At 41.1% G+C, this 24,425-nt stretch overlaps 1 protein-coding gene across 2 annotated transcripts in view; it reads left to right on the top strand.

The window, feature by feature from the left end:
* ADIPOR2 (adiponectin receptor 2) overlaps positions 1–24,425 on the top strand; it is a 43,577-nt gene that overhangs the window by 6,128 nt on the left and 13,024 nt on the right. The window contains exons 2-3 of one of the 2 annotated variants that reach the window (XM_027540937.1): positions 15,938–16,194; positions 22,484–22,603. In XM_027540937.1, coding sequence (XP_027396738.1) covers positions 16,024–16,194; positions 22,484–22,603 — 291 coding nt within the window. In that variant the 5' untranslated portion in view covers positions 15,938–16,023. Of the gene's footprint in view, positions 1–15,937; positions 16,199–22,483; positions 22,604–24,425 lie in introns of both variants that reach the window. The other variant, XM_027540938.1, reaches the window with a different exon arrangement.

The following is a 24,425-nucleotide window of genomic DNA, read 5'->3' as shown; positions in this document are numbered from 1 at the left end:
CAACCCTGCTAAAAGAATCTGGGTGACTGCCCAGTAGACAATATACTTGTTGAGGATAGGTGTATATAACTTCTTCATGTCTGTTGCAGTCCTGGTGGTGAGTAAATGTTATGTTCTTTTTAAAACCTAAATTAGACTGTGTTCTTTTGGGCTACTGTGAAGTTCTTTAAAGTGAAGTGCTTTAAAATAAAGTGAAGTGCTTTAATTTTGTTAAAAAATAACCTTTTCAAAGTCTTTGTGTAATGTAAACTTGAAAAATTACAGCATAAATTGGTCATCTTGGGTATATTATCTATATCATCCTTTATTTCTAAAATGAGGTAAATAAGACTGGTTAATATCCTAGGACCTGTTTGTAAGGAAATCATTAACCAAACCTATTTAGTAAGTACATACACATTCAGTTTTGGAAGTTAAAGGACTGGGTTAATTAGGGGGTTTGTTTCATGTAACCCCTGGTTTGGAGTTTGCCGTGTGGTAGAGGGCATGTGTACCGCATAAATGGTATCTTGGCTTCGGTAGACCTTGTAAGTGTCCAGACAGAAGGGAAAGGCTAGCCGAAGTCGGGAAGCTGCCAGAATATCTTTAGGCATGGGGAAAATACCTGTGCAAAAGGACATTTCAAGTTTTTCAGTTGAACACCACATACACACACACAAAAAATACAGAACTTACTTTATATGTGGCTTCTAAGTTACATATTCTTACTGCACTTATGAGTTTTCTACAATGTCCATGCACAGGAAAACAAAGCATACAAAGCATAACGGTCTTGAAGAGAAAGAAATAATTACCCTATTAAATTTTGACCAACTTCACTTTCTTTAGCATACATTTTGTTGTTAGTATATTACCTAATTATTTTTCATTGGTAGCATGTTGAGTTTAATCCTGTGTGTCCTGAAATTTTAGTTTCATGAATATGTATGCATAATTCTATCCACATACCCATTCCTTTGGTCAGGAAATAAGCAATGATGGTGAAAACTCCATAACCTTGTGGAGCAGAAGGGTTATTTTTATTTTCTTCAAATTTATTTTCATTTTATTTCATTCCAGAATTTCTGTAACTTAAAAGATCTGGAAGTATAATTATACGTATTAGTTCAGTTCAGTCACTCAATTGTGTCCGCCTCTTGGCGACCCCACGAATTGCAGCACTCCAGGCCTCCCTGTCCATCACCAACTCCCGGAGTTCACTCAAACTCATGTCCATCGAGTCGGTGATGCCATCCAGCCATCTCATCCTCTGTCTCCCCTTCTCCTCCTGCCCCCAATCCCTCCCAGCACCAGTCTTTTCCAATGAGTCAACTCTTCGCATGAGGTGGCCAAAGTACTGGAGTTTCAACTTTAGCATCAGTCTTTCCAATGAACACCCAGGACTGATTTCCTTTAGAATGGACTGGTTGGATCTCCTTGCAGTCCAAGGGACTCTCAAGAGTCTTCTCCAACACCACAGTTCAAAAGCATCCATTCTTTGGCGCTCAGCTTTCTTCACAGTCCAACTCTCACATCCATACATGACCACTGGAAAAACCATAGCCTTGACTAGATGGACCTTTGTTGGCAAAGTAATGTCTCTGCTTTTGAATATGCTATCGAGGTTGGTCATAACTTTCCTTCCAAGGAGTAAGCATCTTTTAATTTCATGGCTGCAGTCACCATCTGCAGTGATTTTGGAGCCCCCAGAAATAAAGTCTGACCCTGTTTCCACTGTTTCCCCATCTATTTCCCATGAAGTGATGGGACCAGATGCTATGATCTTAAGTTTTCTGAATGTTGAGCTTTAAGCCAACTTTTTTACTCTCCTCTTTCACTTTCATCAAGAGGCTTTTGAGTTCCTCTTCACTTTCTGCCATAAGGGTGGTGTCATCTGCATGCCTGAGGTTATTGATATTTCTCCCGGCAATCTTGATTCCAGCTTGTGCTTCTTCCAGCCCAGTGTTTCTCATGATGTACTCTGCATAGAAGTTAAATAAGCAGGGTGACAATATACAGCCTTGACGTACTCCTTTTCCTATTTGGAACCAATCTGTTGTTCCATGTCCAGTTCTAACTGTTGCTTCCTGACCTGCATACAGGTTTCTCAAGAGGCAGGTCAGGTGGTCTGGTATTCCCATCTCTTGAAGAATTTTCCAGTTTATTGTGATCCACACAGTCAAAGGCTTTGGCATAGTCAGTAAAGCAGAAATAGATGTTTTTCTGGAACTCTCTTGCTTTTTCCATGATCCAGCGGATGTTGGCAATCTGATCTCTGGTTCCTCTGCCTTTTCTAAAACCAGCTTGAACATCTGGAAGTTCACGGTTCACGTATTGCTGAAGCCTGGCTTGGAGAATATTGAGCATTACTTTACTAGCGTGTGAGATGAGTGCAATTGTGTGGTAGTATGAGCATTCTTTGGCATTGCCTTTCTTTGGGATTGGAATGAAAACTGACCTTTTCCAGTCCTGTGGCCACTGCTGAGTTTTCCAAATGTGCTGGCATATTGAGTGCAGCACTTTCACAGCGTCATCTTTCAGGATTTGGAATAGCTTAACTGGAATTCCATCACCTCCACTAGCTTTGTTCGTAGTGATGATGCTTTCTAAGGCCCACTTGACTTCACATTCCAGGATGTCTGGCTCTAGGTGAATGATCACACCATTGGGATTATCTTGGTCATGAAGATCTTTTTTATACAGTTCTTCTGTGTATTCTTGCCACCTCTTCTTAATATCTTCTGCTTCTGTTAGGTCCATACCATTTCTGTCCTTTATCGAGCCCATCTTTGCATGAAATGTTCGCTTGGTATCTCTTAATTTTCTTGAAGAGATCTTTAGTCTTTCCCATTCTGTTGTTTTCCTCTATTTCTCTGCACTGATCCCTGAGGAAGGCTTTCTTATCTCTCCTTGCTATTCTCTGGAACTCTGTATTCAGATGTTTATATCTTTCCTTTTCTCCTTTGCTTTTCGCTTCTCTTCTTTTCACAGCTATTTGTAAGGCGTCCCCAGACAGCCATTTTGCTTTTTTGCATTTCTTTTCCATGGGGATGGTCTTGATCCCTGTCTCCTGTACAATGTCACGAACCTCATTCCATAGTTCATCAGGCACTCTATCTATCAGATCTAGTCCCTTAAATCTATTTCTCACTTCCACTGTATAATCATAAGAGATTTGATTTAGGTCATACCTGAATGGTCTAGTGATTTTCCCTACTTTCTTCGATGTAAGTCTGAATTTGGTAATAAGGAGTTCATGGTCTGAGCCACAGTCAGCTCCTGGTCTTGTTTTTGCTGACTGTATAGAGCTTCTCCATCTTTGGCTGCAAGAATATAATCAGTCTGATTTTGGTGTTGACCATCTGGTGATGTCCATGTGTAGAGTCTTCTCTTGTGTTGTTGGAAAAGAGTGTTTGATATGACCAGTGCGTTCTCTTGGCAAAACTCTATTAGCCTTTGCCCTGCTTCATTCCGTATTCCAAGGCCAAATTTGCCTGTTACCCCAGGTGTTTCTTGACTTCCTACTTTTGCATTCTAGTCTCCTATAATGAAAAATACATGTATTATATATATATATATATATATATATATATGGAAAAGGAGGAAGCATATATTCTTTTTCCAAGTGGCAGCTTAATTCAATGACTAAGAATAAAATTTGGATTTGAATTTTCTTGGCAGCCGAGATAAAAATGAAAATATGGTAAAATACGTAGCACTGAACTGGAAGAAGGAACTAGACCAGTTTTCTAGGGATAAATCTTCCCTTGACAGATTTTAAGGAAATTGGGCATTACATAAAGCCTTTTTTTTTTGGCTAGAAGCCTGAGTTTAGAAAAGGGGAAGGATGATGTATTAACATTTCAAACCAATGAAAGAAGTTTTGTAAAGGGCAGTTGGTTTGAATTTAGGTTGCACGTGTGTATTTTATTTGGCTAATAAAAATTTTTTTCATTAACATATTTAAAATGGAAAATACAGAGACCAATATAATTAACACTCACATACCCACCATACATGTCATTTCTCTCAAAATCTTAACATTTTCCCACATACAGGTGAAGCACCTTCTTAGGTTACATTTCACTTTGCAGAAGTATTGCTATCTTGAATTTAGTGTTGATCATTTCTAATGCCTGTTTTTATGTAATTACTACATTGGAGTATATTCATAAATCAATATTATGTCTTGGGCATTTTCAAACTTTATATAAAACAATATTCTACATATTCTGTAACTTGTTTTTCATGAAACATGTTTTTTAGATTCTTGAAAATGCTGATTTTTTTAAACCCATTTTGACCTACAAAAATGGCACTTTCATACGGTTCATCCTAATTAGTCATCACTTTTATCTTCTATAGCTGTATTATTGTATTATACAAATGCAACCAGTTTAAATTTACTTTTCATGTTGGTAAGGTATTTAGGTTGTTTCCACTTTTCCTGTTTTAAAAACAGTGCTATAGTGAACATTGCTGGTTAGAAATCTTTGTGCACATATGTAAAATCATTGGCAGGTTTTTCAAACTACAGGTTGGGAGCCATAAATTGGTTATGAAATCACTTTAGGAATCAAAGTAGGTTAGAGAAGTATCAGGTTGTTTTGCAGGCAGATACAATGTTCTGTGATCGTGTATGTGTGTGTGTGGTGTATGGTTACTGACTTTGAAATGAAGTTCTCTGGTGTAAATTACCCAGAAGTGGTATTTACCTGGTTTGAGATTTTGGAGATTATGAGAATTTAAAATTCTATCAGACATTGCCAAATTGTTCTCCAGAATTGTGTCCCTTGGTGTTTTTTAGCATGAGAAAGAGAATTTGCTGTATCTAACTAAATCCTTATAGATCCATGGCATTGTCAGATTTTTTACATGTTTACAAGTCAGATGAGTGTGAAATGATATTACCTTAAATTTTTTCTTGATTGTTTGTGAGACTGAGCATGTTGAAATGTTGAGTGACCATTCAGATTTCCATTTCTTGGCTGAGTCTGTCCCTGTCCATCTCCCCTACCCCTAATTGCGTTGACTTCCAAAATTGCTTTTAGTAGTTTATTGTATATCCTGTTTGTATCTGTGAAGTGACCTGCAGTATCATCTAGTTTGTGTGGCTTATCTGTCACCTTTTTATGTGGTTTGTTTTGGTGAATGGAAATGATTATCAGATCTATCATTTTCCTTGTTGATTTGTATTCTTTGTGCTTTATCTAAGAAATCTGTTCTGTACTCCAAGGGCATTAAGGTCTCTGCATTTCTTTCTAAAAGCTTTAGAAGTTTGGTTTTTTATATTTAGGTCTTGATATTGCCTAAAAAGAATTTTTTTGTGTGTATAAGTCAGGGATCTAATTTTTTTTTTTTTTAATATATGCACAGCCAATCATCACAGCACTGTTTGCCTGTTTAAAATACAGTGTGTTTTTAAATTTGAATTGTAAATCTTTTAAGCATTTTCTGGTTCAGTGTAATAACAGCCTCTTTGTCTTTTATCAGGCTGCTTTACATGTTCAGGTTTGATCCATTAGTGGATTACTTGATCCAGAAACAGAACCTGGAGGAGTAGATAGATATACCACATTTTTAGGTCTCATGCAGATGTCATTTCTCTCAGCCAGTTTTTAAATAGAGGCTCGGTTGCATCACTGACTTAGTGGACATGAATGTGAGCAGACTCTGGGAGATAATGGAGGAGAGAGTAGCCTAGCATGCTGCAGTCTATGGGGTGGCAGAGGCAGACACGCTGGGTGAGTGAACAACAGCACCAAGGGTGCAGATGGTTTGATGATCAACTTTGATGGAGGGAACAGGTTGCTGGTGTCTTGCTTTGTTGGTTAATACTCACAGACTTTGGAAACTTGATAAGCAGGTGTTAGATTGATTGACTCCTTGATACTGGAAACTTCAAAATATTTACATGTATTTAGTCATCCAGTTGCTGTTATGGATATGTTCTGAAGTTTGAGACTTTCAGTTTTGGTTTTAGGAGAATTCAGTTCAGTTCAGTTCAGTCGCTCAGTTGTGTCCGACTCTTTGCGACCCCATGAATCGCAGCACGCCAGGCCTCCCTGTCCATCACAAACTCCTGGAGTTCACTCAGACTCACATCCATCGAGTCAGTGATGCCATCCAGCCATCTCATCCTCTGTCGTCCCTTTCTCCTCCTGCCCCCAATCCCTCCCAGCATCAGAGTCTTTTCCAATGAGTCAGCTCTTTGCATGAGGTGGCCAAAGTATTGGAGTTTCAGCTTTAGCATCATTCCTTCCAAATAAATCCCAGGGCTGATGTCCTTCAGAATGGACTGGTTGGATCTCCTTGCAGTCCAAGGGACTCTCAAGAGTCTTCTCTAACACCACAGTTCAAAAGCATCAATTCTTCCGCACTCAGCCTTCTTCACAGTCCAACTCTCACATCCATACATGACCACTGGAAAAACCATAGCCTTGACTAGACGGACCTTTGTTGGCAAAGTAATGTCTCTGCTTCTCAATATGCTATCTAGGTTGGTCATAACTTTCCTTCCAAGGAGTAAGCGTCTTTTAATTTCATGGCTGCAGTCACCATCTGCAGTGATTTTGGAGCCCCCCAAAATAAAGTCTGACCCTGTTTCCACTGTTTCCCCATCTATTTCCCATGAAGTGATGGGACCGGATGCCATGATCTTTGTTTTCTGAATGTTGAGCTTTAAGCCAACTTTTTCACTCTCCACTTTCACTTTCATCAAGAGGCTTTTGAGTTCCTCTTCACTTTCTGCCATAAGGGTGGTGTCATCTGCATATCTGAGGTTATTGATATTTCTCCCGGCAATCTTGATTCCAGCTTGTGTTTCTTCCAGTCCAGCGTTTCTCATGATGTACTCTGCATAGAAGTTAAATAAGCAGGGTGACAATATACAGCCTTGACGTACTCCTTTTCCTATTTGGAACCAGTCTGTTGTTCCATGTCCAGTTCTAACTGTTGCTTCCTGACCTGCGTACAGATTTCTCAAGAAGCAGGTCAGGTGGTCTGGTATTCCCATCTCTTTCAGAATTTTCCACAGTTGATTATGATCCACACAGTCAAAGGCTTTGGCATAGTATTAATACATATAAATCTGAGTCTTTCTGAAATGTCTAATAGAAACTTCTACAAAGCAATTTAAGAATGAAAACTATTTTTGTTTCCACTTGAAATGAGTGTTCAGTTGCTGTGAGGTCTGCAGATAGTTATATATTCTATCTTTCTTTTTTCTTTTTCCCCATTTCTTTTTTTTTTTTTTTTTTAATTGGTGATCGAAAGAAGACCTTGTGGTTTAATGGAATTCAGTGATCCTGGGAAAAGTTACAAATACAAGTTTTATTCCTAAATTTCTGGTTGTGATACTGAAAAAGATAATTAACCACTTCTTGGTTTCTCCATCTGCAGCATTGTAACCCTCCCCCATCCCCCTTCTCCCCAACAAACTTGTATTGTAGAGGGTGTTATGCAAGATGAGATGGGGCCCTGAGTAATGGTTGCTTAGACAGCTTTTTACTGAAGTGTAGGGGTTTTGATTTTGCCTGAAACACTGACTCTACAGGCCAGATATCCAGATATACCTGGAAAGATTTTATTTCTGATGTAGTTGGAACACGAGTATGGTTATGTGGTAAAATAATCTGCCTGCAATGCGGGAGACCTGGGTTTGATCCCTGGGTTGGGAAGATCCCTGGAGGAGGGCGTAGCAACCCACTGCAGTATTCTGGTCTGGAGAATCCCCATGGACAGAGGAGCCTGGCCGGATACATTCCATGGGGTCGAAAAGAGTTGGACATGACTGAGCGACTAAGCACATGTGGTATTGTAGGGCAGATGATTTCTGGAAGGAAGTCTTTGCATAATTTACGTATTTTGGTTCATTGTAGGTATGACAGTTTATATACCCTGGACTTCTCAGGATTTCCCTGACTGACTACATTTAGGACTGTTGTTCTTCTCATCTATACTTGGATTTTTGTGCACTGTTCTTTGTTTTAGAAACTCAGAGTTGCTTATAGGTCTTGGGAAAGGGAAACGACATCATAACATGACTATAAGAGTTGTAGGAAGTCCTTTTTATAAAATATTTTTTTATTCATGACCATGACCAGTCACTATAATGCACTGTTTGTACCTTAAATGAAGCCCTGTAATGTGGAGTAATGGGCTTCCCTGGTGGCTCAGATGGTAAAGAATCTGCCTGCAGTGTGGCAGACCTGGGTTTGATCCCTGGGTTGGAAAGATCCCCTAGAGAAGGGAATGGCTACCCACTCCAGTATTCTTACCTGGAGAATTCCATGGACTCAGGAGCCTGGTGGGCTACAGTCCATGGGGTCACAAAGAGTCGGACATGACTGAATGACTGAACAGCAATAGCAAGGTGGAGCTAAGATCTGGTCTTTAGAGTCAGATACAGATTTGAATTTGTAGTCTTCCACTTCAGTTTGTGTCATTGAATTACTTGATCTCCTTTAGTGTCAATTTCTTCATCTGTAAGATAGGACCCCATTTTATAAGGATTGCTGGAGGGTTAAATGAGATGATGGGTGAAAGGTCAGCTATTAGAGTTGGCTCCGTTAAGTGTTGAGCAACGGTTCACCTCCCTTCAAAGAGATAACATCATGACTAGGAAGACTAGAACCACTTCCCTTTGTGGGAGGCAGTGTTGTATCGTGGAGGGGGCCTAACTGGGCAGTTCTCGCTTCTTTGTTTTGTGACTTGTGTAACCTAGACTGGTCTTACCCCCTGTCCTCTTATTTGTAAATAGAGCTTGTACTGTCTGCAGCAGGCAGGTTTTAAAGTTAAAATGAGAGAATGTGTAAAGGCTCACCTTCTCTGGCACTTGGTGGCCCTCTTAATTAGCCTCTGAACTTGGGTAGAGATGGACAGTAACACTGTACTTGGGAAGTAGGTCTCAAGCCTGAGAGGCCGGCTCTCACTGGCTTTGCCCCAGCTCTGCTGCACAGGATCAACTTTGCCTGGTTTCTTCTCAGCAAAGTTGGTCAGTGGGTGGGGCAGTAAGTTAGAAGAGTGAGGTTCCTGGTGATATTACTTAAAAGTTACCCTACTTCATGCTAAGAAGGAAAGTAGCATAAATGATGAGTGTTGCCTGTCTTTATAGCTTCAAGATCATCTTTAAGAAATAGCTGCATTTGATTTGAAATGTTTCTTTGTGCTTCCAACAGTTGAGATTTTATGAACATGAATGCATAATAGTGCCTGTCTTAAAAATCTAACTGTTGCTCCATCTCAGTTATCAGCTGTGCCATTTGTTAAGGGCTGTGTCAGTAGCATATGTTGGGAACTTTTCCCGTTTTATCAGTTATTCTTTTCCAAGTTACCGTTTTTTTTTTTTTTTTTAATTAACATTTTTTTTCTACTCAGAAATGTTCTGAGTGTTTGGAAAGAATTCCAATTTTAACCAGTCATTTTATTGTTTGTGGTATGTGGCAAGGCTCTGTGCTCCTCCCCATTTTCTTCCCGTTTCTTAATATTTTCAACATTGCTGTAAAGTACAGCAGTCTGTCAGTGTTACCTCCTGGTTTTGTCATTTAAGTGCTACTGTGCGTTTATTTGAGAACAGCTTATGGTTCATGCTAACATAGAGGGTTGTGGATAAGAGCATTAACTGGGGTATTAGGTGGACTAGATTGATTGGGTAGATTAGGTTGCCCCTTATTATTGTCATTTAAGACACGTTATTTATATCCCTCTGGGTGTTTGTGATCTCCAGAATGGAGGAAACAGTTGTGCCAGTCTCCCAAAACTGTTGTAAGGATTTCAAGAGAGAATCCAGGGTTCTTTGCGCTTGGTGCTGATTGCATGTTAGCTGTCCCTGTCTTCTCCTTCCTCCACATCATACAGGGAAGGATTGTGAGGTCCTTCTTTGCATCCCAGACCAAGCTTGGGGTTGTGGATACAAAAGTGGATTCCACAAAAGGCTCCCTGACCCTGAGAAGTTTGCAGTTGAGAAGGGGCAGACAGACCAGTGAACAGAGAAATGTAGTCAATTTTGACAGCTACTATAATAGAAACATTAGTAAATAAGAAGAGTTGAAGGAGTCAATGTCCGGAACCTGGGGAAGTCAGGGAAGTTAGTTTCTGCCTAACTTATCCTTGAAGTGTGGGTCGTGATTCCCCGCTTATTTATTCAGCATATGTTTAGTGAATACACGTGCTGTGTGCCAGAAGCAATTTTAGATACTTGGAATATAAGAGTAAAGAAGATACATAATGTCTCTGAGGAATTTTCAGTCTAGTGAGAGAAGACTAGTAGTAAACAAATAAAAATAACGGAGACAAGTGCTGTGAGATTAAAAGGTGATGTGATAAGGAAAGACTGAGATGATGTGGTCAGAGAAGGATTCTTTGAATAGGTGACCTTTAAATAGAGATTCGCATGTGAAGAAGGAGCCCAGCCCTGGGAAGATCTGGGCATTGAACATTCCAGGCCGTGGGAACCAGTGACATCGAGGAGCCCTTTGAGCATTTGGAGTATTTGGGGAGTAGATGGGAGGTGATTGAGGCTGGAACGTAGTGGGCAAGGGGGAAAGGGGTACAGGGTGAGGCCAGAGTTCGGGGCTAAGTCATTTAAGATTTTGTAAGCCCAGGTGAGAGCTTCCTTAGGTGTGAAGAGAAGCCACTGGAGGGCTCAGAAAGCAAGGGAGTGCCTTTTGATAAAGTTACCCTGTGACTGCCTTGTGGGAACTGGGTCCTGAGGATCAGGAGTGGCCTGGGGGGGTGGGTAACTGGCTCTTGTATTAGGACAGGTACGACGTGGTGGTGGCTTGAATCAGAAAGTTAGTGAAGGGAAATAGTAGATTGGGGTGTTTGAAGACCCCTCTGCCCCATCACTGTAACTATTTTTATGTTTTTATTTTTTTTGGCTGTACCTCGCAGCTTGTGGGATCTTAGTTCCCCAACCAGGGATTGAACCTGGGTCCTAATCCCTGGGCTGCCAGGGAATTCCCACTGTAAAGCTTTTAAAAGGGTAAATTGTAAGAGGTCTAGCCCTTTTCCTTGCCAGTTAACGTGATAGAAATCTTCCAGCAAAGTTCTCTGAAGACTTGAAACCAGCCAAGGTAACACATCTAGTATTTACTTTTAATAATGATTTAAAAAGAGAAAAAATAGCCAGTATTCAAAAGAAAATCTTGTGCCTTTAATATCCCTGCTGGTTCCATTGTTGAAATAAATCATTCCATCCTAAAAAATAATCTCGTTTCATTATTAGAAGTTTAGATTTGCATCCTAAAGAAATCAGGAGGGGCGTAACCTGCTGGTACTTTCATGTAGGACATTCTGTACCACTCAGGTTTCCCAAAGCGAAAAGCCTGAACTTGATACCAGAAGTCTCATTTTACCCATGTACTGACTTCACACGCATACCCCAGTGTGGAGTGACAGGGCACGCTGGAGTGATTTCAGTGTACAACTTTCAAGTCACTTTGAAATTGGCTACTTTCACCTCAGGGGAAGCCAGCACAATCATGGGACACATTTTACAGCCTGTCTTCCACTACTGAAGAGTCTAATTATAGAACTGGGAAGATATGCCACCAGCCTTAGACTGCGCACCACTCTCTGTGCCCCAGCTTATACAGTGGGCCATTACACTGCTGGTCCTCAGAATTGGAAGACTTAGGTCCATGGCAGTTGGCCAGTCTTCAGAGAACCTTGCTGGAAGATTTCTCTTGCCATTAACTGGCAATGAAAGGGGTTGGACCTCTCAAAGTTCTCACTTTACAAAGCTTTGCAGTGGTCAGGGAGTGAGGTCCTCTGGACGCTAGTGTTCGTGGGTACACTGCACTTACGCTTTGTCAGCTTTGTGTCCTCAGTGTGCTTTTCTGAATATATTTTTTACATCAATAAAAAATTTACTAGACAAAGAGGCAATGTAATATAGTGCCACAGTGTATTTCTACCCCCCAATCAAAAAAACGTGTAAAATACACATAAAAGTTACTGTAACTTTTTAAGTGTGTAGTCACCTTGTTGTACATCCATGTTGTTGTGCAAGCATCACCACCATTCATCCACAAAGCTTTTTTTCCTCTTGCAAAAACGGAAACTATCCCCATTAGGGAGTAACTCCCATTCCTCTTCCCCCAGCCCTGGCAGCCACCATTCTTTCTATGAGTGTGACTCCCTAAGCACCTATGGCAAGTGGAATCGTACAGATTTGGGTTTTGTACTTGACCTACCTCACTTACCATGTGGTCCTCGGGTTCATCCAGGTTGTGACTTGAGTCAGAATTCTCCTTCTTGGAGGCTGATGTTTTCTTGTGTGTATCACTATGTTGTGCTTGTTTATCCATTGACACTCGGGCTGCTCTTTGTTCACCTGTTGTGAATATGGACATGAGTGTGTAAATGTCTCTTCAAGACCCTGCTTTCAGTTCCAGTACATATATACCCAGAAGTGGAGTTGCTGGGATTGTATAGTAAATCTATTTTTAATTTATTTGAGGAACTGCCATACTGCTTTCCACAGCTTGCTCGCTTTTTTAAAATTGGGGGCAACATAAAAATGAACAGTATGAAATAGGTGAAGTTATACATTGCACTATAGTCTACCTTGGCAGGAACCCAGTGTAACTGTGATTAAGTACTTCTCTTTTTCCCCTGGAGAATGAAACATTCATTCAGGAAACCTATGTATCTGTTGCTCTCAGCAGTGAGCACATCCTGAGACCAACGTGCAGACAAGTATTGGTTTTTAGAAAATACCTTTTCTGGAATAGAGTTAGATTTTTACACCACAAGTATCAAACCATTAAGTTAGCAGTTTCTTCAGGTAGAAAAAAATTGCTTTAAGGTAACCATTTAAGCAACCTTGTTGCTTTTAAGCAACATAATAAGTTTACCTTATACAGTATTATTTGAAGGGAAAATGAAGTCTAAGAAGTAGAGTTTTAAATTTTTCATGGTTTTCCCATTGGGAAGGAAACCCTGGTGTGAGTACAGTTGACTGAGTCGAGAGATTAGTAGGTTCCAGTCCTGACTTTACAGTCTACTATTTGGTAATCATTCTCCTGGATTTTTTACTTTGATTTTTACCCCATCAAACTCCTGTTGTTGTTGTTCAGTCACTGAGTCCTGGCTGATTCTTTGTGATGCCGTGGACTGTAGCACACTTCCCTGTCCTTTACCATCTCCCAGAGTTTGCTCAAACCCATGTCCATTGAGTTGGTGATGCCAGCCAACCATCTTATCCTCTGTCATCCCCTTCTCCTTCTGCCCTCAATCTTTCCCAGCATCAGGGTCTTTTCCAGTGAATCAGCTCTTTGCATCAAGTGGCCAAAGTATTGGAGCTTCAGCATCAGTCCTTCCAATGAATATTCGGGGTTGATTTCCTTTAGGGTTGACTGGTTTGATCTCCTTGCAGTTCAGGACACTCTCAAGAATCTTCTCTAGAGCTACAGTTCATAACTTTTTTAAAAAAGGATTTTGTCCAGTATTAACTAATATGCTAGTATCACTTCTAGTAACGCCTAGTTCTGTTTTCAAGCTCATTCTCTCCTCTGAATTCCAGACTTGTGTTTCCTGGTGCCAGCTGAACGTTTCTTGTACTTCAGACCCCATTTCTGAAAACGAATTCATTCTTCTCCCATGAATTCACTTCTCCCAAATCATCTCTCCATCTGCGTGAGTGGCGTCCTCTGTGCAGTCGACTGCCCGAGCGAGAAGCATGAGTCATCTGAGTTCTTTCTGTCTAGTCTTCATGGACCCTCATTCAGTTATCCAAATGTTGATTTTTCTCTACTGAGCATATCTTGAATTTGTCCCTGTTCTCTCATTTCTGAGCAGACCCTGGACTCCTTGCCTTGCATATTGCTGTTTTCTCCTCACAGAGTACCTTTCCTCTACTCTGCTTGGCAAACCCCCATTGCTTTTGGGCAGAGTAAGTGACGCTTGAGTCTGCTCCTAGAACACAGGAGGCCACTTTTCAAAGACCTTAGATCTGCTTTGCTTGCTGGAAGTTACCCAGTTTGACTTGTGTAGGATTTCTACATCTGTTCATAGACTCAGAACACCTCTCAGTTAACTTGTTTTTTCCTGCCAGCTGTTGTGTATTGGGTTCCTTTCTTTCTTTTCCCTCTCTTTCTCTCTGTCAACTTCTGTGTAATACAGCAAGCATAACATTCATAGAATCTTGATGAATGAAAAATTTCTCTTTGAATAACTTAGAATGTGCTAACTATTCCCTTAGAATAACTCTTTGGGTTAACAGATAATGGTACTCTGAAGTCTTACTTTCCATTTCCATCTCACTCCCTTTTCCTGTTAAGAATCTTAGAGCAAATTAAAGCCTAATTCCAGATACTTCCCCTGTTTTTTATTCTTCTTAGCAAGAAAATCGTTTATGCAAGTACTGTTGGACCATAGTTCCAGCTGCTCTTAGAGACTAACAGCCTTGGATAAGTAACCTAATCTCTGAGCCTCAGTTTCCACATCTGTATAATGGGGGGTGAAATACCCTAGAGGGCCATACGTAAGAATTATGTGAGATCCTGTGATACAGAATTTAACTTTGCCGATCCACAGTAGATGTTAGATCCCTCTTCCCTAAAACAGAGTGAAATGATGGGTGTGAAACAGCTTTGTAAGTGTGTGTGTGTAAGTCACTCACATTTGCTCTTTCACAAGTGGGCATTTGTAGCACAGTTGATAATCTCACTATCAGAATGAGCTTGCTCAGGCCCGTATGTGATGGGCACAGGCCCAGCTTTGGTGATCTTTAAAGATTGTGTTTGTTCTTGTTCTAAAAACTTGAGAGAACTCTTGCAACAAACTCAGATGGTTCATGAAACTAACAGCTGGCTAATTCTTAGTCTAATTTGAACTCTTGAGCTAATGCTTAGTCTTGTGTGTCCACATAAACACTAAATGTTCCTTTCACCTTCTCTGCATGTTGGCTAGGCCCTCCCACTTTGCCCTACTCCTCCTTTCCCTCAGTAAGAATTTTGCATCTCCTGGGATTTATGAGTATAACATGTACCTTGGCTTCTTCCTGTTTTCATCTTTTTAGTTGGATTGGCTGTGATCATCTCCTTATTTGGATATGTAACTTAAATCTCTAAAATAAGCTTGTGTCCTACGAGTTTAGGGCCAAGGACTTGGAATTATTGAACTCCTAGGAAACTTATGTGATCCAGTTTAGAGACATATCGATGACTTCTGAAAGTGTTTTTACCACTTAAGAACATTTAAATGTCATCCTATTTGTTAAACATTTATGTGAACAGCACTTTCTGGGAGCTCAGAGGGGTATGAAAGGGTGCTCTGGCCCTGAGGTTTTACCTTCCAGGGTAGTCCAGTTAGAGTTCAAAACAGCTCAAAAATACTGAAATTTCAGACATTTAAGCAATTTAAATGCAAAACATTACCAGTAATATATATGCCCTGTCAGTCAGAGGCATTGTTTTATTTCATAAAAGTGTGGTGAATTTTGATTTCTTTACTTGTGAGGTAGAAATTAGAATACCCTGAAGAATCGTTGTGATGATGTAAATGAAACTGAATATGTAAAACCTAGTTGTAGTACATAAAATCCACTTATATTCTTTCTATATTAGGTATGTTTTTAACTGAAAGAGTAGTATATGGCATATGGGGGAAAAATGCAGGCAGAATAAGATGAAAAGCAAGCCGCCTCCCTCCTGACTCTAGGTTCTTCCTTGTGTATATACTTGTGCACCGAAAACACAGTTTTGAATATTTAAATAGCGATCCTGTGTACACAAGTATACTTGTTTATGATTATATACTTTTATTATAATACGTAAGTGGGAATATTATGCATGTATCTTTTGTATTCTGCTTTTTTCATTTAAAAGTAGATTTTGGCAGTCCTTTTTTCAACAAAATAGGTTTTTTTTTAATATTAGTGTATAATAATACAACCTATGTCTTCTCCCGTCACTCATGCAAATACGTTAATGCAGAGCTTTCTCTCCTGTAGAGTCAACTCAGTATCCTAAACATCCACCCTCCCAAGAAGAAGGGACAGAAAGAAAGAACTCTTTGTCAGAAAGCCTTGGGTGTCCCATGAACGAGACAGAGGAAAACCGGCTGGAGCACAGCAAGACTCCAGAGCCAGCTCTCAGGCTCAGGAAAGGGCACCAGCTCGATGGCGCGAGGAACGGTGACAGTGGCGTCCACCACGGAGGTCGGGAGCCTCTTGTAGAGGCGTCTGTCCTTTCTTCCTATCATAAAAAAGTAAGTTAAAGTGAAAGAACGGTGAGTAAAAACAGATTTATGAGAATGTGGCTGGAGGAAGAATGTTAAAAATTATGGGGACTGTGCTGGAGAGAGGATGGTGTTTTGAAAAGGAACCTCGAGGACGTTTGTGATGTTCTAAAGTCTCTTAAGTTATCTAGGAGTTAGTCACACCTTTTCTGTTGACACATAAGACCACACTTAAGCTGCCCTATCTTGTTGAATGATATGGATTTTGTAGTTACCGTATATCCCTTATGGTTTGACCATGCTTTAGTGAGGGCATTATCGTTTCTGTTTTTGGAGAAATCCTGAGTGTGTGCTGAAACTGCTTCTCCAGATGCTTTGTCTCCAGTGCATATCTTGGGAGTTAGTAGGCTTCTGGGAAAAGAACCTAGTCTTTTGTTTTACCTTCCAGAGGAAAGACCACCTTTTAAGTGACTCAAGTAACTCTTCCTGGAGAGCAAAGGTGTAGATGTCTGAGCAGGGCCACTGACCAGTGTGGCTGTCTTTACGCCAGTACCGTACCGTGTCCATGACTGTAGCTTTGTAATGTGTCTGAAAGTGTGATGCCTCTAGCTTGTTTGTTGTTCTTTCTCAAGACTGCTTTGACTGTTCAGAGTCCTTTGTCATTCCATATGAATTTTAGGATTGCTTTTTCTATGACTGGGGTTATCTAAAAGGAAGTGGAAATGTATTAAGCGAAGCTAGATGAGTCTTGACTTGGTTCCTGAAGGTCTGGAAAGCACTCCAGGCAAAGGGAGTAGCAGATGTGCAGACTCAGAAAGGGCACAGTGCTTTTAGGGAATAGCAGTAACGATAGTAGCGAAGTGTGTCCATGCACACTGGTGTATGCTGCCGTGTGAACCTGCAGAATGTTCGGTATGGCTGGAATGAAGGACAGAGGGTACAGGGAGTCAGTTTGTTAACAAATAATCCTAGACAGTGGAGTCTAAATTCCAGATCTTTAACCCTTGTCCCAATATCCTATCAGCCAAAATTCTTTCTGAAATACGTAGTGTTATGCAGTGGTTGAAGGGCATAGACTATTACTTCTAGGTCTCTGACTCTAAAGCCTTGGCTCTTTTAACTGTATTTGCTGAAGTTTATAGTTTGTGTTTCATAAGCACCTATAGATAACACAAAAGAGACATTTCAAACCAGGTTACCCTGATCTTTAGTTTTATGGCTTTATTTCATATCTCTGAGTTTTTAAGGTATAAAGTTAAATAAAGAGAACAGCCTTTGTGGTTGTCCTACTTTTCCTCTGCTCCAGATTCTTCCTCATAAATGGGGGCTAGAACCAACTCTTCATTCATTTAACCTAGGATTTATTCTCTTGGACTGATTTGCTTTAACCAAACTCATAAGAATGCCACAGTTTGTTAGTTTATCATAAGAAAGCTGATTTGTACTTAGATTCCTGTCTGCCAACCACTTTGTTTTCTTTTCTTGAGGTCTACTTAGGAACTTCAATAAAGATTAAAAAACAGTTGCTTTGTGAGAATTTTTAAAAAAAATTGGATGATTTTAAAGATCTTTTCCATCAAACTTTGATAGAGAGAACTAGTCTTTAAGGTTGAGAGTATGTATATTTCTCGGCAGACCAAGAGGAACGTTCACGGAGACTAGCTGTTGCACTTGCTGTGTCGGATGATACCGGAAACGCAGTCAGCAGCACTTACTCTTTCAGCTCTTGTTTTTGTGGACACCTTAGTTTCCACTGACCCCTGTGTGTGTACGGGCTTAGATATATCAGCTTGCTAGTGCCCTTACTACACATTGCAGGTTTCTAAATTTAAGGCTGGATTCAACCTGTCAACTTTGCAAAAAGACTATCAAGATATAGCCCGTTGATGTATAATTGTATAATTGCACTTTGCAGCACACATGAAACTAACACAGCATTCATTGTAAGGTCACTGTACTTCAATTAAAAAAATGGTTAATTAAAAAAGGCAAGCAAGCAAACAATAACTTGTTGATGAGATGAAGCGAAGTTCCTTACTGCAGAAAAGTGAGCAGCACCCTAAGGGTCTTGTTCAGAAAGGGGAGGTCGCGGACAGCATGTGTGTGGTTTGGGGCCTGACTGTTGTGGTTTATGGCAGCTCTTTCAGTACCGAGATCATACTGACATTGCACAGAGTTTATGATAGTTTTGATAGTTGGAGCAAGTCTAGTGAGCGGATACTTGGAAGGGAGCAGATTTGCCCAGTTCAGCAACTGTACTAAGGAGCTGGTTGAGCAGTCTAATGTAAGTGAATTTTTGAGAAGTTCTGAAGCTTATAAAGTCACCTAGTGGTTTGTGTCCTTAATCTTCCTGGGCAGGTATTTTATGAACACACGAAGTCATATTGTATGGGGGCCTTAGCTTGTAGTCCTTGTAATTATGTGGATACAGCAGGCCTCCGTTCTCAGACCTCTGGAGGGGCACACACACTTTGACCCAGATTTGGTGTCCTGGCCCCGGATACCTTTCCATTTCCTCAACCTTTATCTTCTCATCGTGGACAGCATTATGATTATGATTAAGAACAGATGGCAAGAATACTGTGCAAAAAAGTCCTAATGATTTGGATAACCATGATGGTGCGGTCACTCACCTAGGGCCAGACATACTGGAGTGTGGAGTCCAGTGGGCCTTAGGAAGCATTACTACAAGCAAAGCTAGTGGAGGTGATAGAATTCTAGCTGAGCTATTCAAAATCCTAAAAGACGGTGCTTTTAAAGTGCTGCACTTAAATGTCAGCAAATTTGAAAAACTTAGCAGTGGCCAAAGGACCAAAAAAGGCCAGTTTTTATTCCACTCCCAAAGAACAGTAATGCCAAAGAATGTTCAAAGTACTGTACAGTTGCACTCATTTCACATGCTAGCAAGGTTATGCTCAAATTCCTTCAAGCCAACTTCAGCCGTACATGAACCAAGAGCTTCCAGATGTACAAGCTGGCTTTAGAAAAGGTTGAGGAACCAGAAATCAAATTGTCAACATCCGTTGGATCATAGAGAAAGCAAAGGAATTCCAGAAAAACGTCTGCTTCATTGGCTATATGAAAGCTTTTGACTGTGTGAATCACAACACACTGTGAAAAATTCTTAAAGAGATGGTAATGCCAGACCACTTTACCTGTCTCTTGAGAAACCTGTATGCAGGTCCAAGAAGCAGCAGTTAGAACTGGACATGGAATAATGGACTGATTCACAATTGGGAAAGGAGTATGTCAAGGCTGTATGTATATTGTCATCCTGCTTATTTAACATATAAGCAGAGTGACATCAATGTGAAATGCCGGGCTAGATGAATCACAAGCTGGATCAAGATTGCTGGGAGAAATATCAACAACCTCAGATATGTAGATGATACCACTCTAATGGCAGAAAGTAAAGAGAAACTAAAGAGACTCTTGATGAGGGTGAAAGAGGAGAGTGAAAAATTCAACATTCAAAAAACTGAGATTCTGGCATCTAGTCGCATTGGTTCATGGCAAATAGAAGAGGAAAAAGTGGAAACAGTGACAAATTTTATTTTCTTGGGCTCCAAAGTCACTGCTGATGGTGACTGCAGCCATGAAATTAAAAGATGCTTGCTTCTTGGAAGGAAAGCTGTGATAAACCTAGGCAGTGTATTAAAAAGCAGAGACATCACTTTGTGGACAAAGGTATATATAGTCAAAGCTGTGGTTTTTCCAGTAGTCAGGTACGGATGTGAGAGCTGGACCATAAAGAAGGCTGAGCACCACAGAATTGATGCTTTTGAACTGTAGTGCTGGAGAAGAGTCCCTTGGACAGCATGGAGATCAAACCAGTCAGTCCTAAAGGAAATCAACCCTGAATATTCATTGCAAGGACTGATGCTGAAGCTGAAGCTCCAATACTTTGGCTACCTAATTCCAAGAGCCGATTCATTGAAAAAGACCCTGATGCTGGGAAAGATTGAGGGCAGGAGGAGAAGGGGGCGATAGAGGATGAGATGGTTGGATGGCATTCAATGGACATGAGTTTGAGCAAACTCCAGGAGATGAAGGACAGGGAAGCCTGGCGTGCTGCAGTCCATGAGGTTACAAAGAGTTGGACACGACTGAGCAACTGAACAACAACGATTGTAGCCTGTGGCACTTGTCTGCTGACTTTTAGTATGTAAATATGTAATTTATGTCCAGCTATTCCCCTAAGTTTCAGCTGAACTGAACTAGTCTCTTTTCTTCAAAAGAGTGCTTTTGCTTTTCCCTCTCGACAGTTCTTGTATCTTTCCAAAATTCTAATTCCTCATGCAGCCTTTCTTGAGCTCCACATTCTGTTTCTAAACTGACTGTACCTTATTTTCGTTACACTTATCTTTGTGGCTAATTTGGTCCCTTATTAGATTGTACACGCATGGAAGGCAGAGACTGTATTTTACTCACCTTTATAGAAAACATCCTTTTAATAAGTATTTATTAAACTGAATTGAGCTGAGCTGGGCGGAAGCAGACAAACACCCAGTAGACTGATGGGTTATTGTCATTTTGTGTTAGACTGATCTTTAAGGACTTTGGTCTTTATCACTCTGGTTCTCTTTCCAAAGGTAAAGTACACCTTGGAGAATTAACATTTTAGCTTGTACTTTGTATGGATCATCAGTTGGATATTGTTGTATTTTGAGATATAACCCACTTTAACTCTTCTCACAGATGGACTTCACTGACGGAGGCAGGAAAAAATGATTTGAAAGAGCACTGACGTCTCTTTAAGTGTAGATATAGTGATTTATTCATAGGAAGCCTTGGAGCATTACGGTTTCTGCCTTTACTTTAGGCAGCTTGGGTTTTCGTTGTTCACCATTCATACTGCCCTGTTTCTCCTCATAATTCGTGTTGATGGCAGTTAGAGGTGTGACGAGAGCAGCAGAACATAGTGTGCGTTTAGCCCTCATGTGTGATCGCCTTAGATGCAGTTCATTGTTGAAACAGATCTTTGGGTCTGTGGTTTAGTGGCCACTGGAAGGGGAATTGAAAGTAATTTCCAATCCTGACAGGGTCATTCTTTAGAGTCCATATTGGAAGCCAGAGGCTTTTATATAATGTATATCGTGCCCAGCGCAGACTTTTCCAGACCGTCATCATGTGGCAGAGCTGTAAATTTGCCCATGTGTCGTGGAGAAAACATTTTTGTCCTTGTTCTGGCCACTTAATTCCTCCCGTGTTATCCTCTGTTTAACCAAGGAAACTTAATTTACTACCACCCACTCTGTGAAGATCGCTAATTAGCAACTCTGCAATGCTTGACCACAATAAATAGCTATTTATAGTCCTGTGTCTTAGACATTTGTTTTTTGGGGACACGTTTGTGAGTATTCTGTTATAAGAGGGCTCAGCAGTTGTGGTGCACGGGATTATTTTGTTAATATTTTTGGTTGTGCCGGGTCTTTGTGGCTGTGTGTGAGCTTTCTCTAGTTGTGGTGTTCAGGCTTCTCACTGTGGTGGCTTTTCCTGCCGTGGAGCACAGGCGCTAGGCGCACGGGCTTCCACTACTGAAGCTCAGCAGTTGAGCCTTGCTGGCTTCAGGCGCACGGCTCAGCGGCTGTGGCCTGTGGGCTCCGTCGCTGCAGGTCTGGGCTCTCGCGCGCAGGCTGTAGTTGTGGCACGTGGGCTTAGCTGCCCCAGAGCGTGCGGTGGCACTCCCTCTCAGACCAGGGTCGAACCCACGTCCCCTGCACTGGCAGACGGATTCTATCCACTGTACCACCAGGGAAGTCCCTGCCTGATGTGCTATAGATAAGTTTAGATAAGAATACTGATACAGTAAGAGTTGTCAGGATTAAATTAATGGCCTTTCTTTTGGGCTTGGTGTGTTTTAAGGATTTAGTAAATAGTTTTACACTGTTTTTCCTCCTTTCCCCTAGAGCACTTCCTGCATTAGATTTATTTTACACGTTCCAGGAGGGATTACTGGAGATTGTCCCCTCAGTAATGTCTCAGCTTTGTATATGTAATAGTATTTTGTGGTCTATGAGTATAATTCTTACAGCAAAAAACAAAGCATCCAAGGCCACTCCTGAACCTTGCTACTGAAACAAGCAGGAATGCTGCTGTCATAGTTCAGTTGTCTGCAGAGAAGAATCAGGCACCTCTTATTTTTAGTACTTGTAGTAATTCTATAATAGACAGACCTTACTTCCTATACTGTTAACTTGTCTGAGGCCTTGTTTTAACCTTAAGAGATTTTCAGTGTAATCTTTTCAAGGAAAAGGTATTGTTCATTTCCTCTGGCTCCTGACCTCTGTCCCTGACTGTCTCTGTGATTGCCTTGCAGAGCGTGGAGGAGCGTGAGTGCGATGATGGAGCATCTCAGGAAGATGAGGGGTTCATGGGCATGTCCCCCCTCCTGCAAGCCCACCATGCCATGGAGAGGATGGAAGAGTTTGTTTGTAAGGTAAGATGGCTGTTCCTGGTCATTCCATGCTGTATGTTTCAGTTCTGTTCAGTTCAGTCGCTCAGTCGTGTCCGACTCTTTGCGACCCCATGAATCACAGCACGCCAGGCCTCCCTGTCCATCACAAACTCCCGGAGTTCACTCAGAACTCACGTCCATCGAGTCAATGATGCCATCCAGCCATCTCATCCTCTGTCGTCCCCTTCTCCTCCTGCCCCCAATCCCTCCCAGCATCAGAGTCTTTTCCAATGAGTCAGCTCTTCGCATGAGATGGCCAAAGTACTGGAGTTTCAGCTTTAGCATCATTCCTTCCAGAGAAATCCCAGGGCTGATGTCCTTCAGAATGGACTGGTTGGATCTCCTTGCAGTCCAAGGGACTCTCAAGAGTCTTCTCCAACACCACAGTTCAAAAGCATCAATTCTTCTGCGCTCGGCCTTCTTCACAGTCCAACTCTCACATCCATACATGACCACAGGAAAAACCATAGCCTTGACTAGACGAACCTTTGTTGGCAAAGTAATGTCTCTGCTTTTGAATATGCTATCGAGGTTGGTCATAACTTTCCTTCCAAGGAGTAAGCAAGCGTCTTTTAATTTCATGGCTGCAGTCACCATCTGCAGTGATTTTGGAGCCCAGAAAAATAAAGTCTGACACTGTTTCCACTGTTTTCCCATCTATTTCCCATGAAGTGGTGGGACCGGATGCCATGATCTTCGTTTTCTGAATGTTGAGCTTTAAGCCAACTTTTTCACTCTCCTCTTTCACTTTCATCAAGAGGCTTTTGAGTTCCTCTTCACTTTCTGCCGTAAGGGTGGTGTCATCTGCATATCTGAGGTCATTGATATTTCTCCCAGCAATCTTGATTCCAGCTTGTGTTTCTTCCAGTCCAGCGTTTCTCATGATGTACTCTGCATAGAAGTTAAATAAGCAGGGTGACAATATACAGCCTTGACGAACTCCTTTTCCTATTTGGAACCAATCTGTTGTTCCATGTCCAGTTCTAACTGTTGCTTCCTGACCTGCATACAAATTTCTCAAGAGGCAGATCAGGTGGTCTGGTATTCCCATCTCTTTCAGAATTTTCCACAGTTTATTGTGATCCACACAGTCAAAGGCTTTGGCATAGTCAATAAAGCAGAAATAGATGTTTTTCTGGAACTCTCTTGCTTTTTCCATGATCCAGCATATGTTGGCAATTTGATCTCTGGTTCCTCTGCCTTTTCTAAAACTAGCTTGAACATCAGGAAGTTCACGGTTCACATATTGCTGAAGCCTGGCTTGGAGAATTTTGGGCATTACTTTACTAGCGTGTGAGATGAGTACAATTGTGCGGTAGTTTGAGCATTCTTTGGCATTGCCTTTCTTTGGGATTGGAATGAAAACTGACCTTTTCCAATCCTGTGGCCACTGCTGAGTTTTCCAAATTTGCTGGCATATTGAGTGCAGCACTTTCACAGCATCATCTTTCAGGATTTGGAATAGCTCAACTGGAATTCCATCACCTCCACTAGCTTTGTTCATAGTGATGCTTTCTAAGGCCCACTTGACTTCACATTCCAGGATGTCTGGCTCTAGGTCAGTGATCACACCATCATGATTATCTGGGTCATGAAGATCTTTTTTTGTACAGTTCTTCTGTGTATTCTTGCCATCTCTTCCTAATATCTTCTGCTTCTGTTAGGTCCATACCATTTCTGTCCTTTATCGAGCCCATCTTTGCATGAAATGTTCTTTGGTATCTCTGATTTTTTTGAAGAGATCCCCTAGTTTTTCCCATTCTGTTGTTTTCCTCTATTTCTTTGCATTGATCGCTGAGGAAGG

The sequence above is a fragment of the Bos indicus x Bos taurus genome, chromosome 5 (genome assembly GCF_003369695.1).
Source record: "Bos indicus x Bos taurus breed Angus x Brahman F1 hybrid chromosome 5, Bos_hybrid_MaternalHap_v2.0, whole genome shotgun sequence".
In the NCBI taxonomy this organism is placed as follows: Eukaryota; Metazoa; Chordata; class Mammalia; order Artiodactyla; family Bovidae; genus Bos; species Bos indicus x Bos taurus.
The sequence above is the reverse complement of the archived record's forward strand: the minus strand, read 5'-3'. Positions and strand labels throughout refer to the sequence as shown.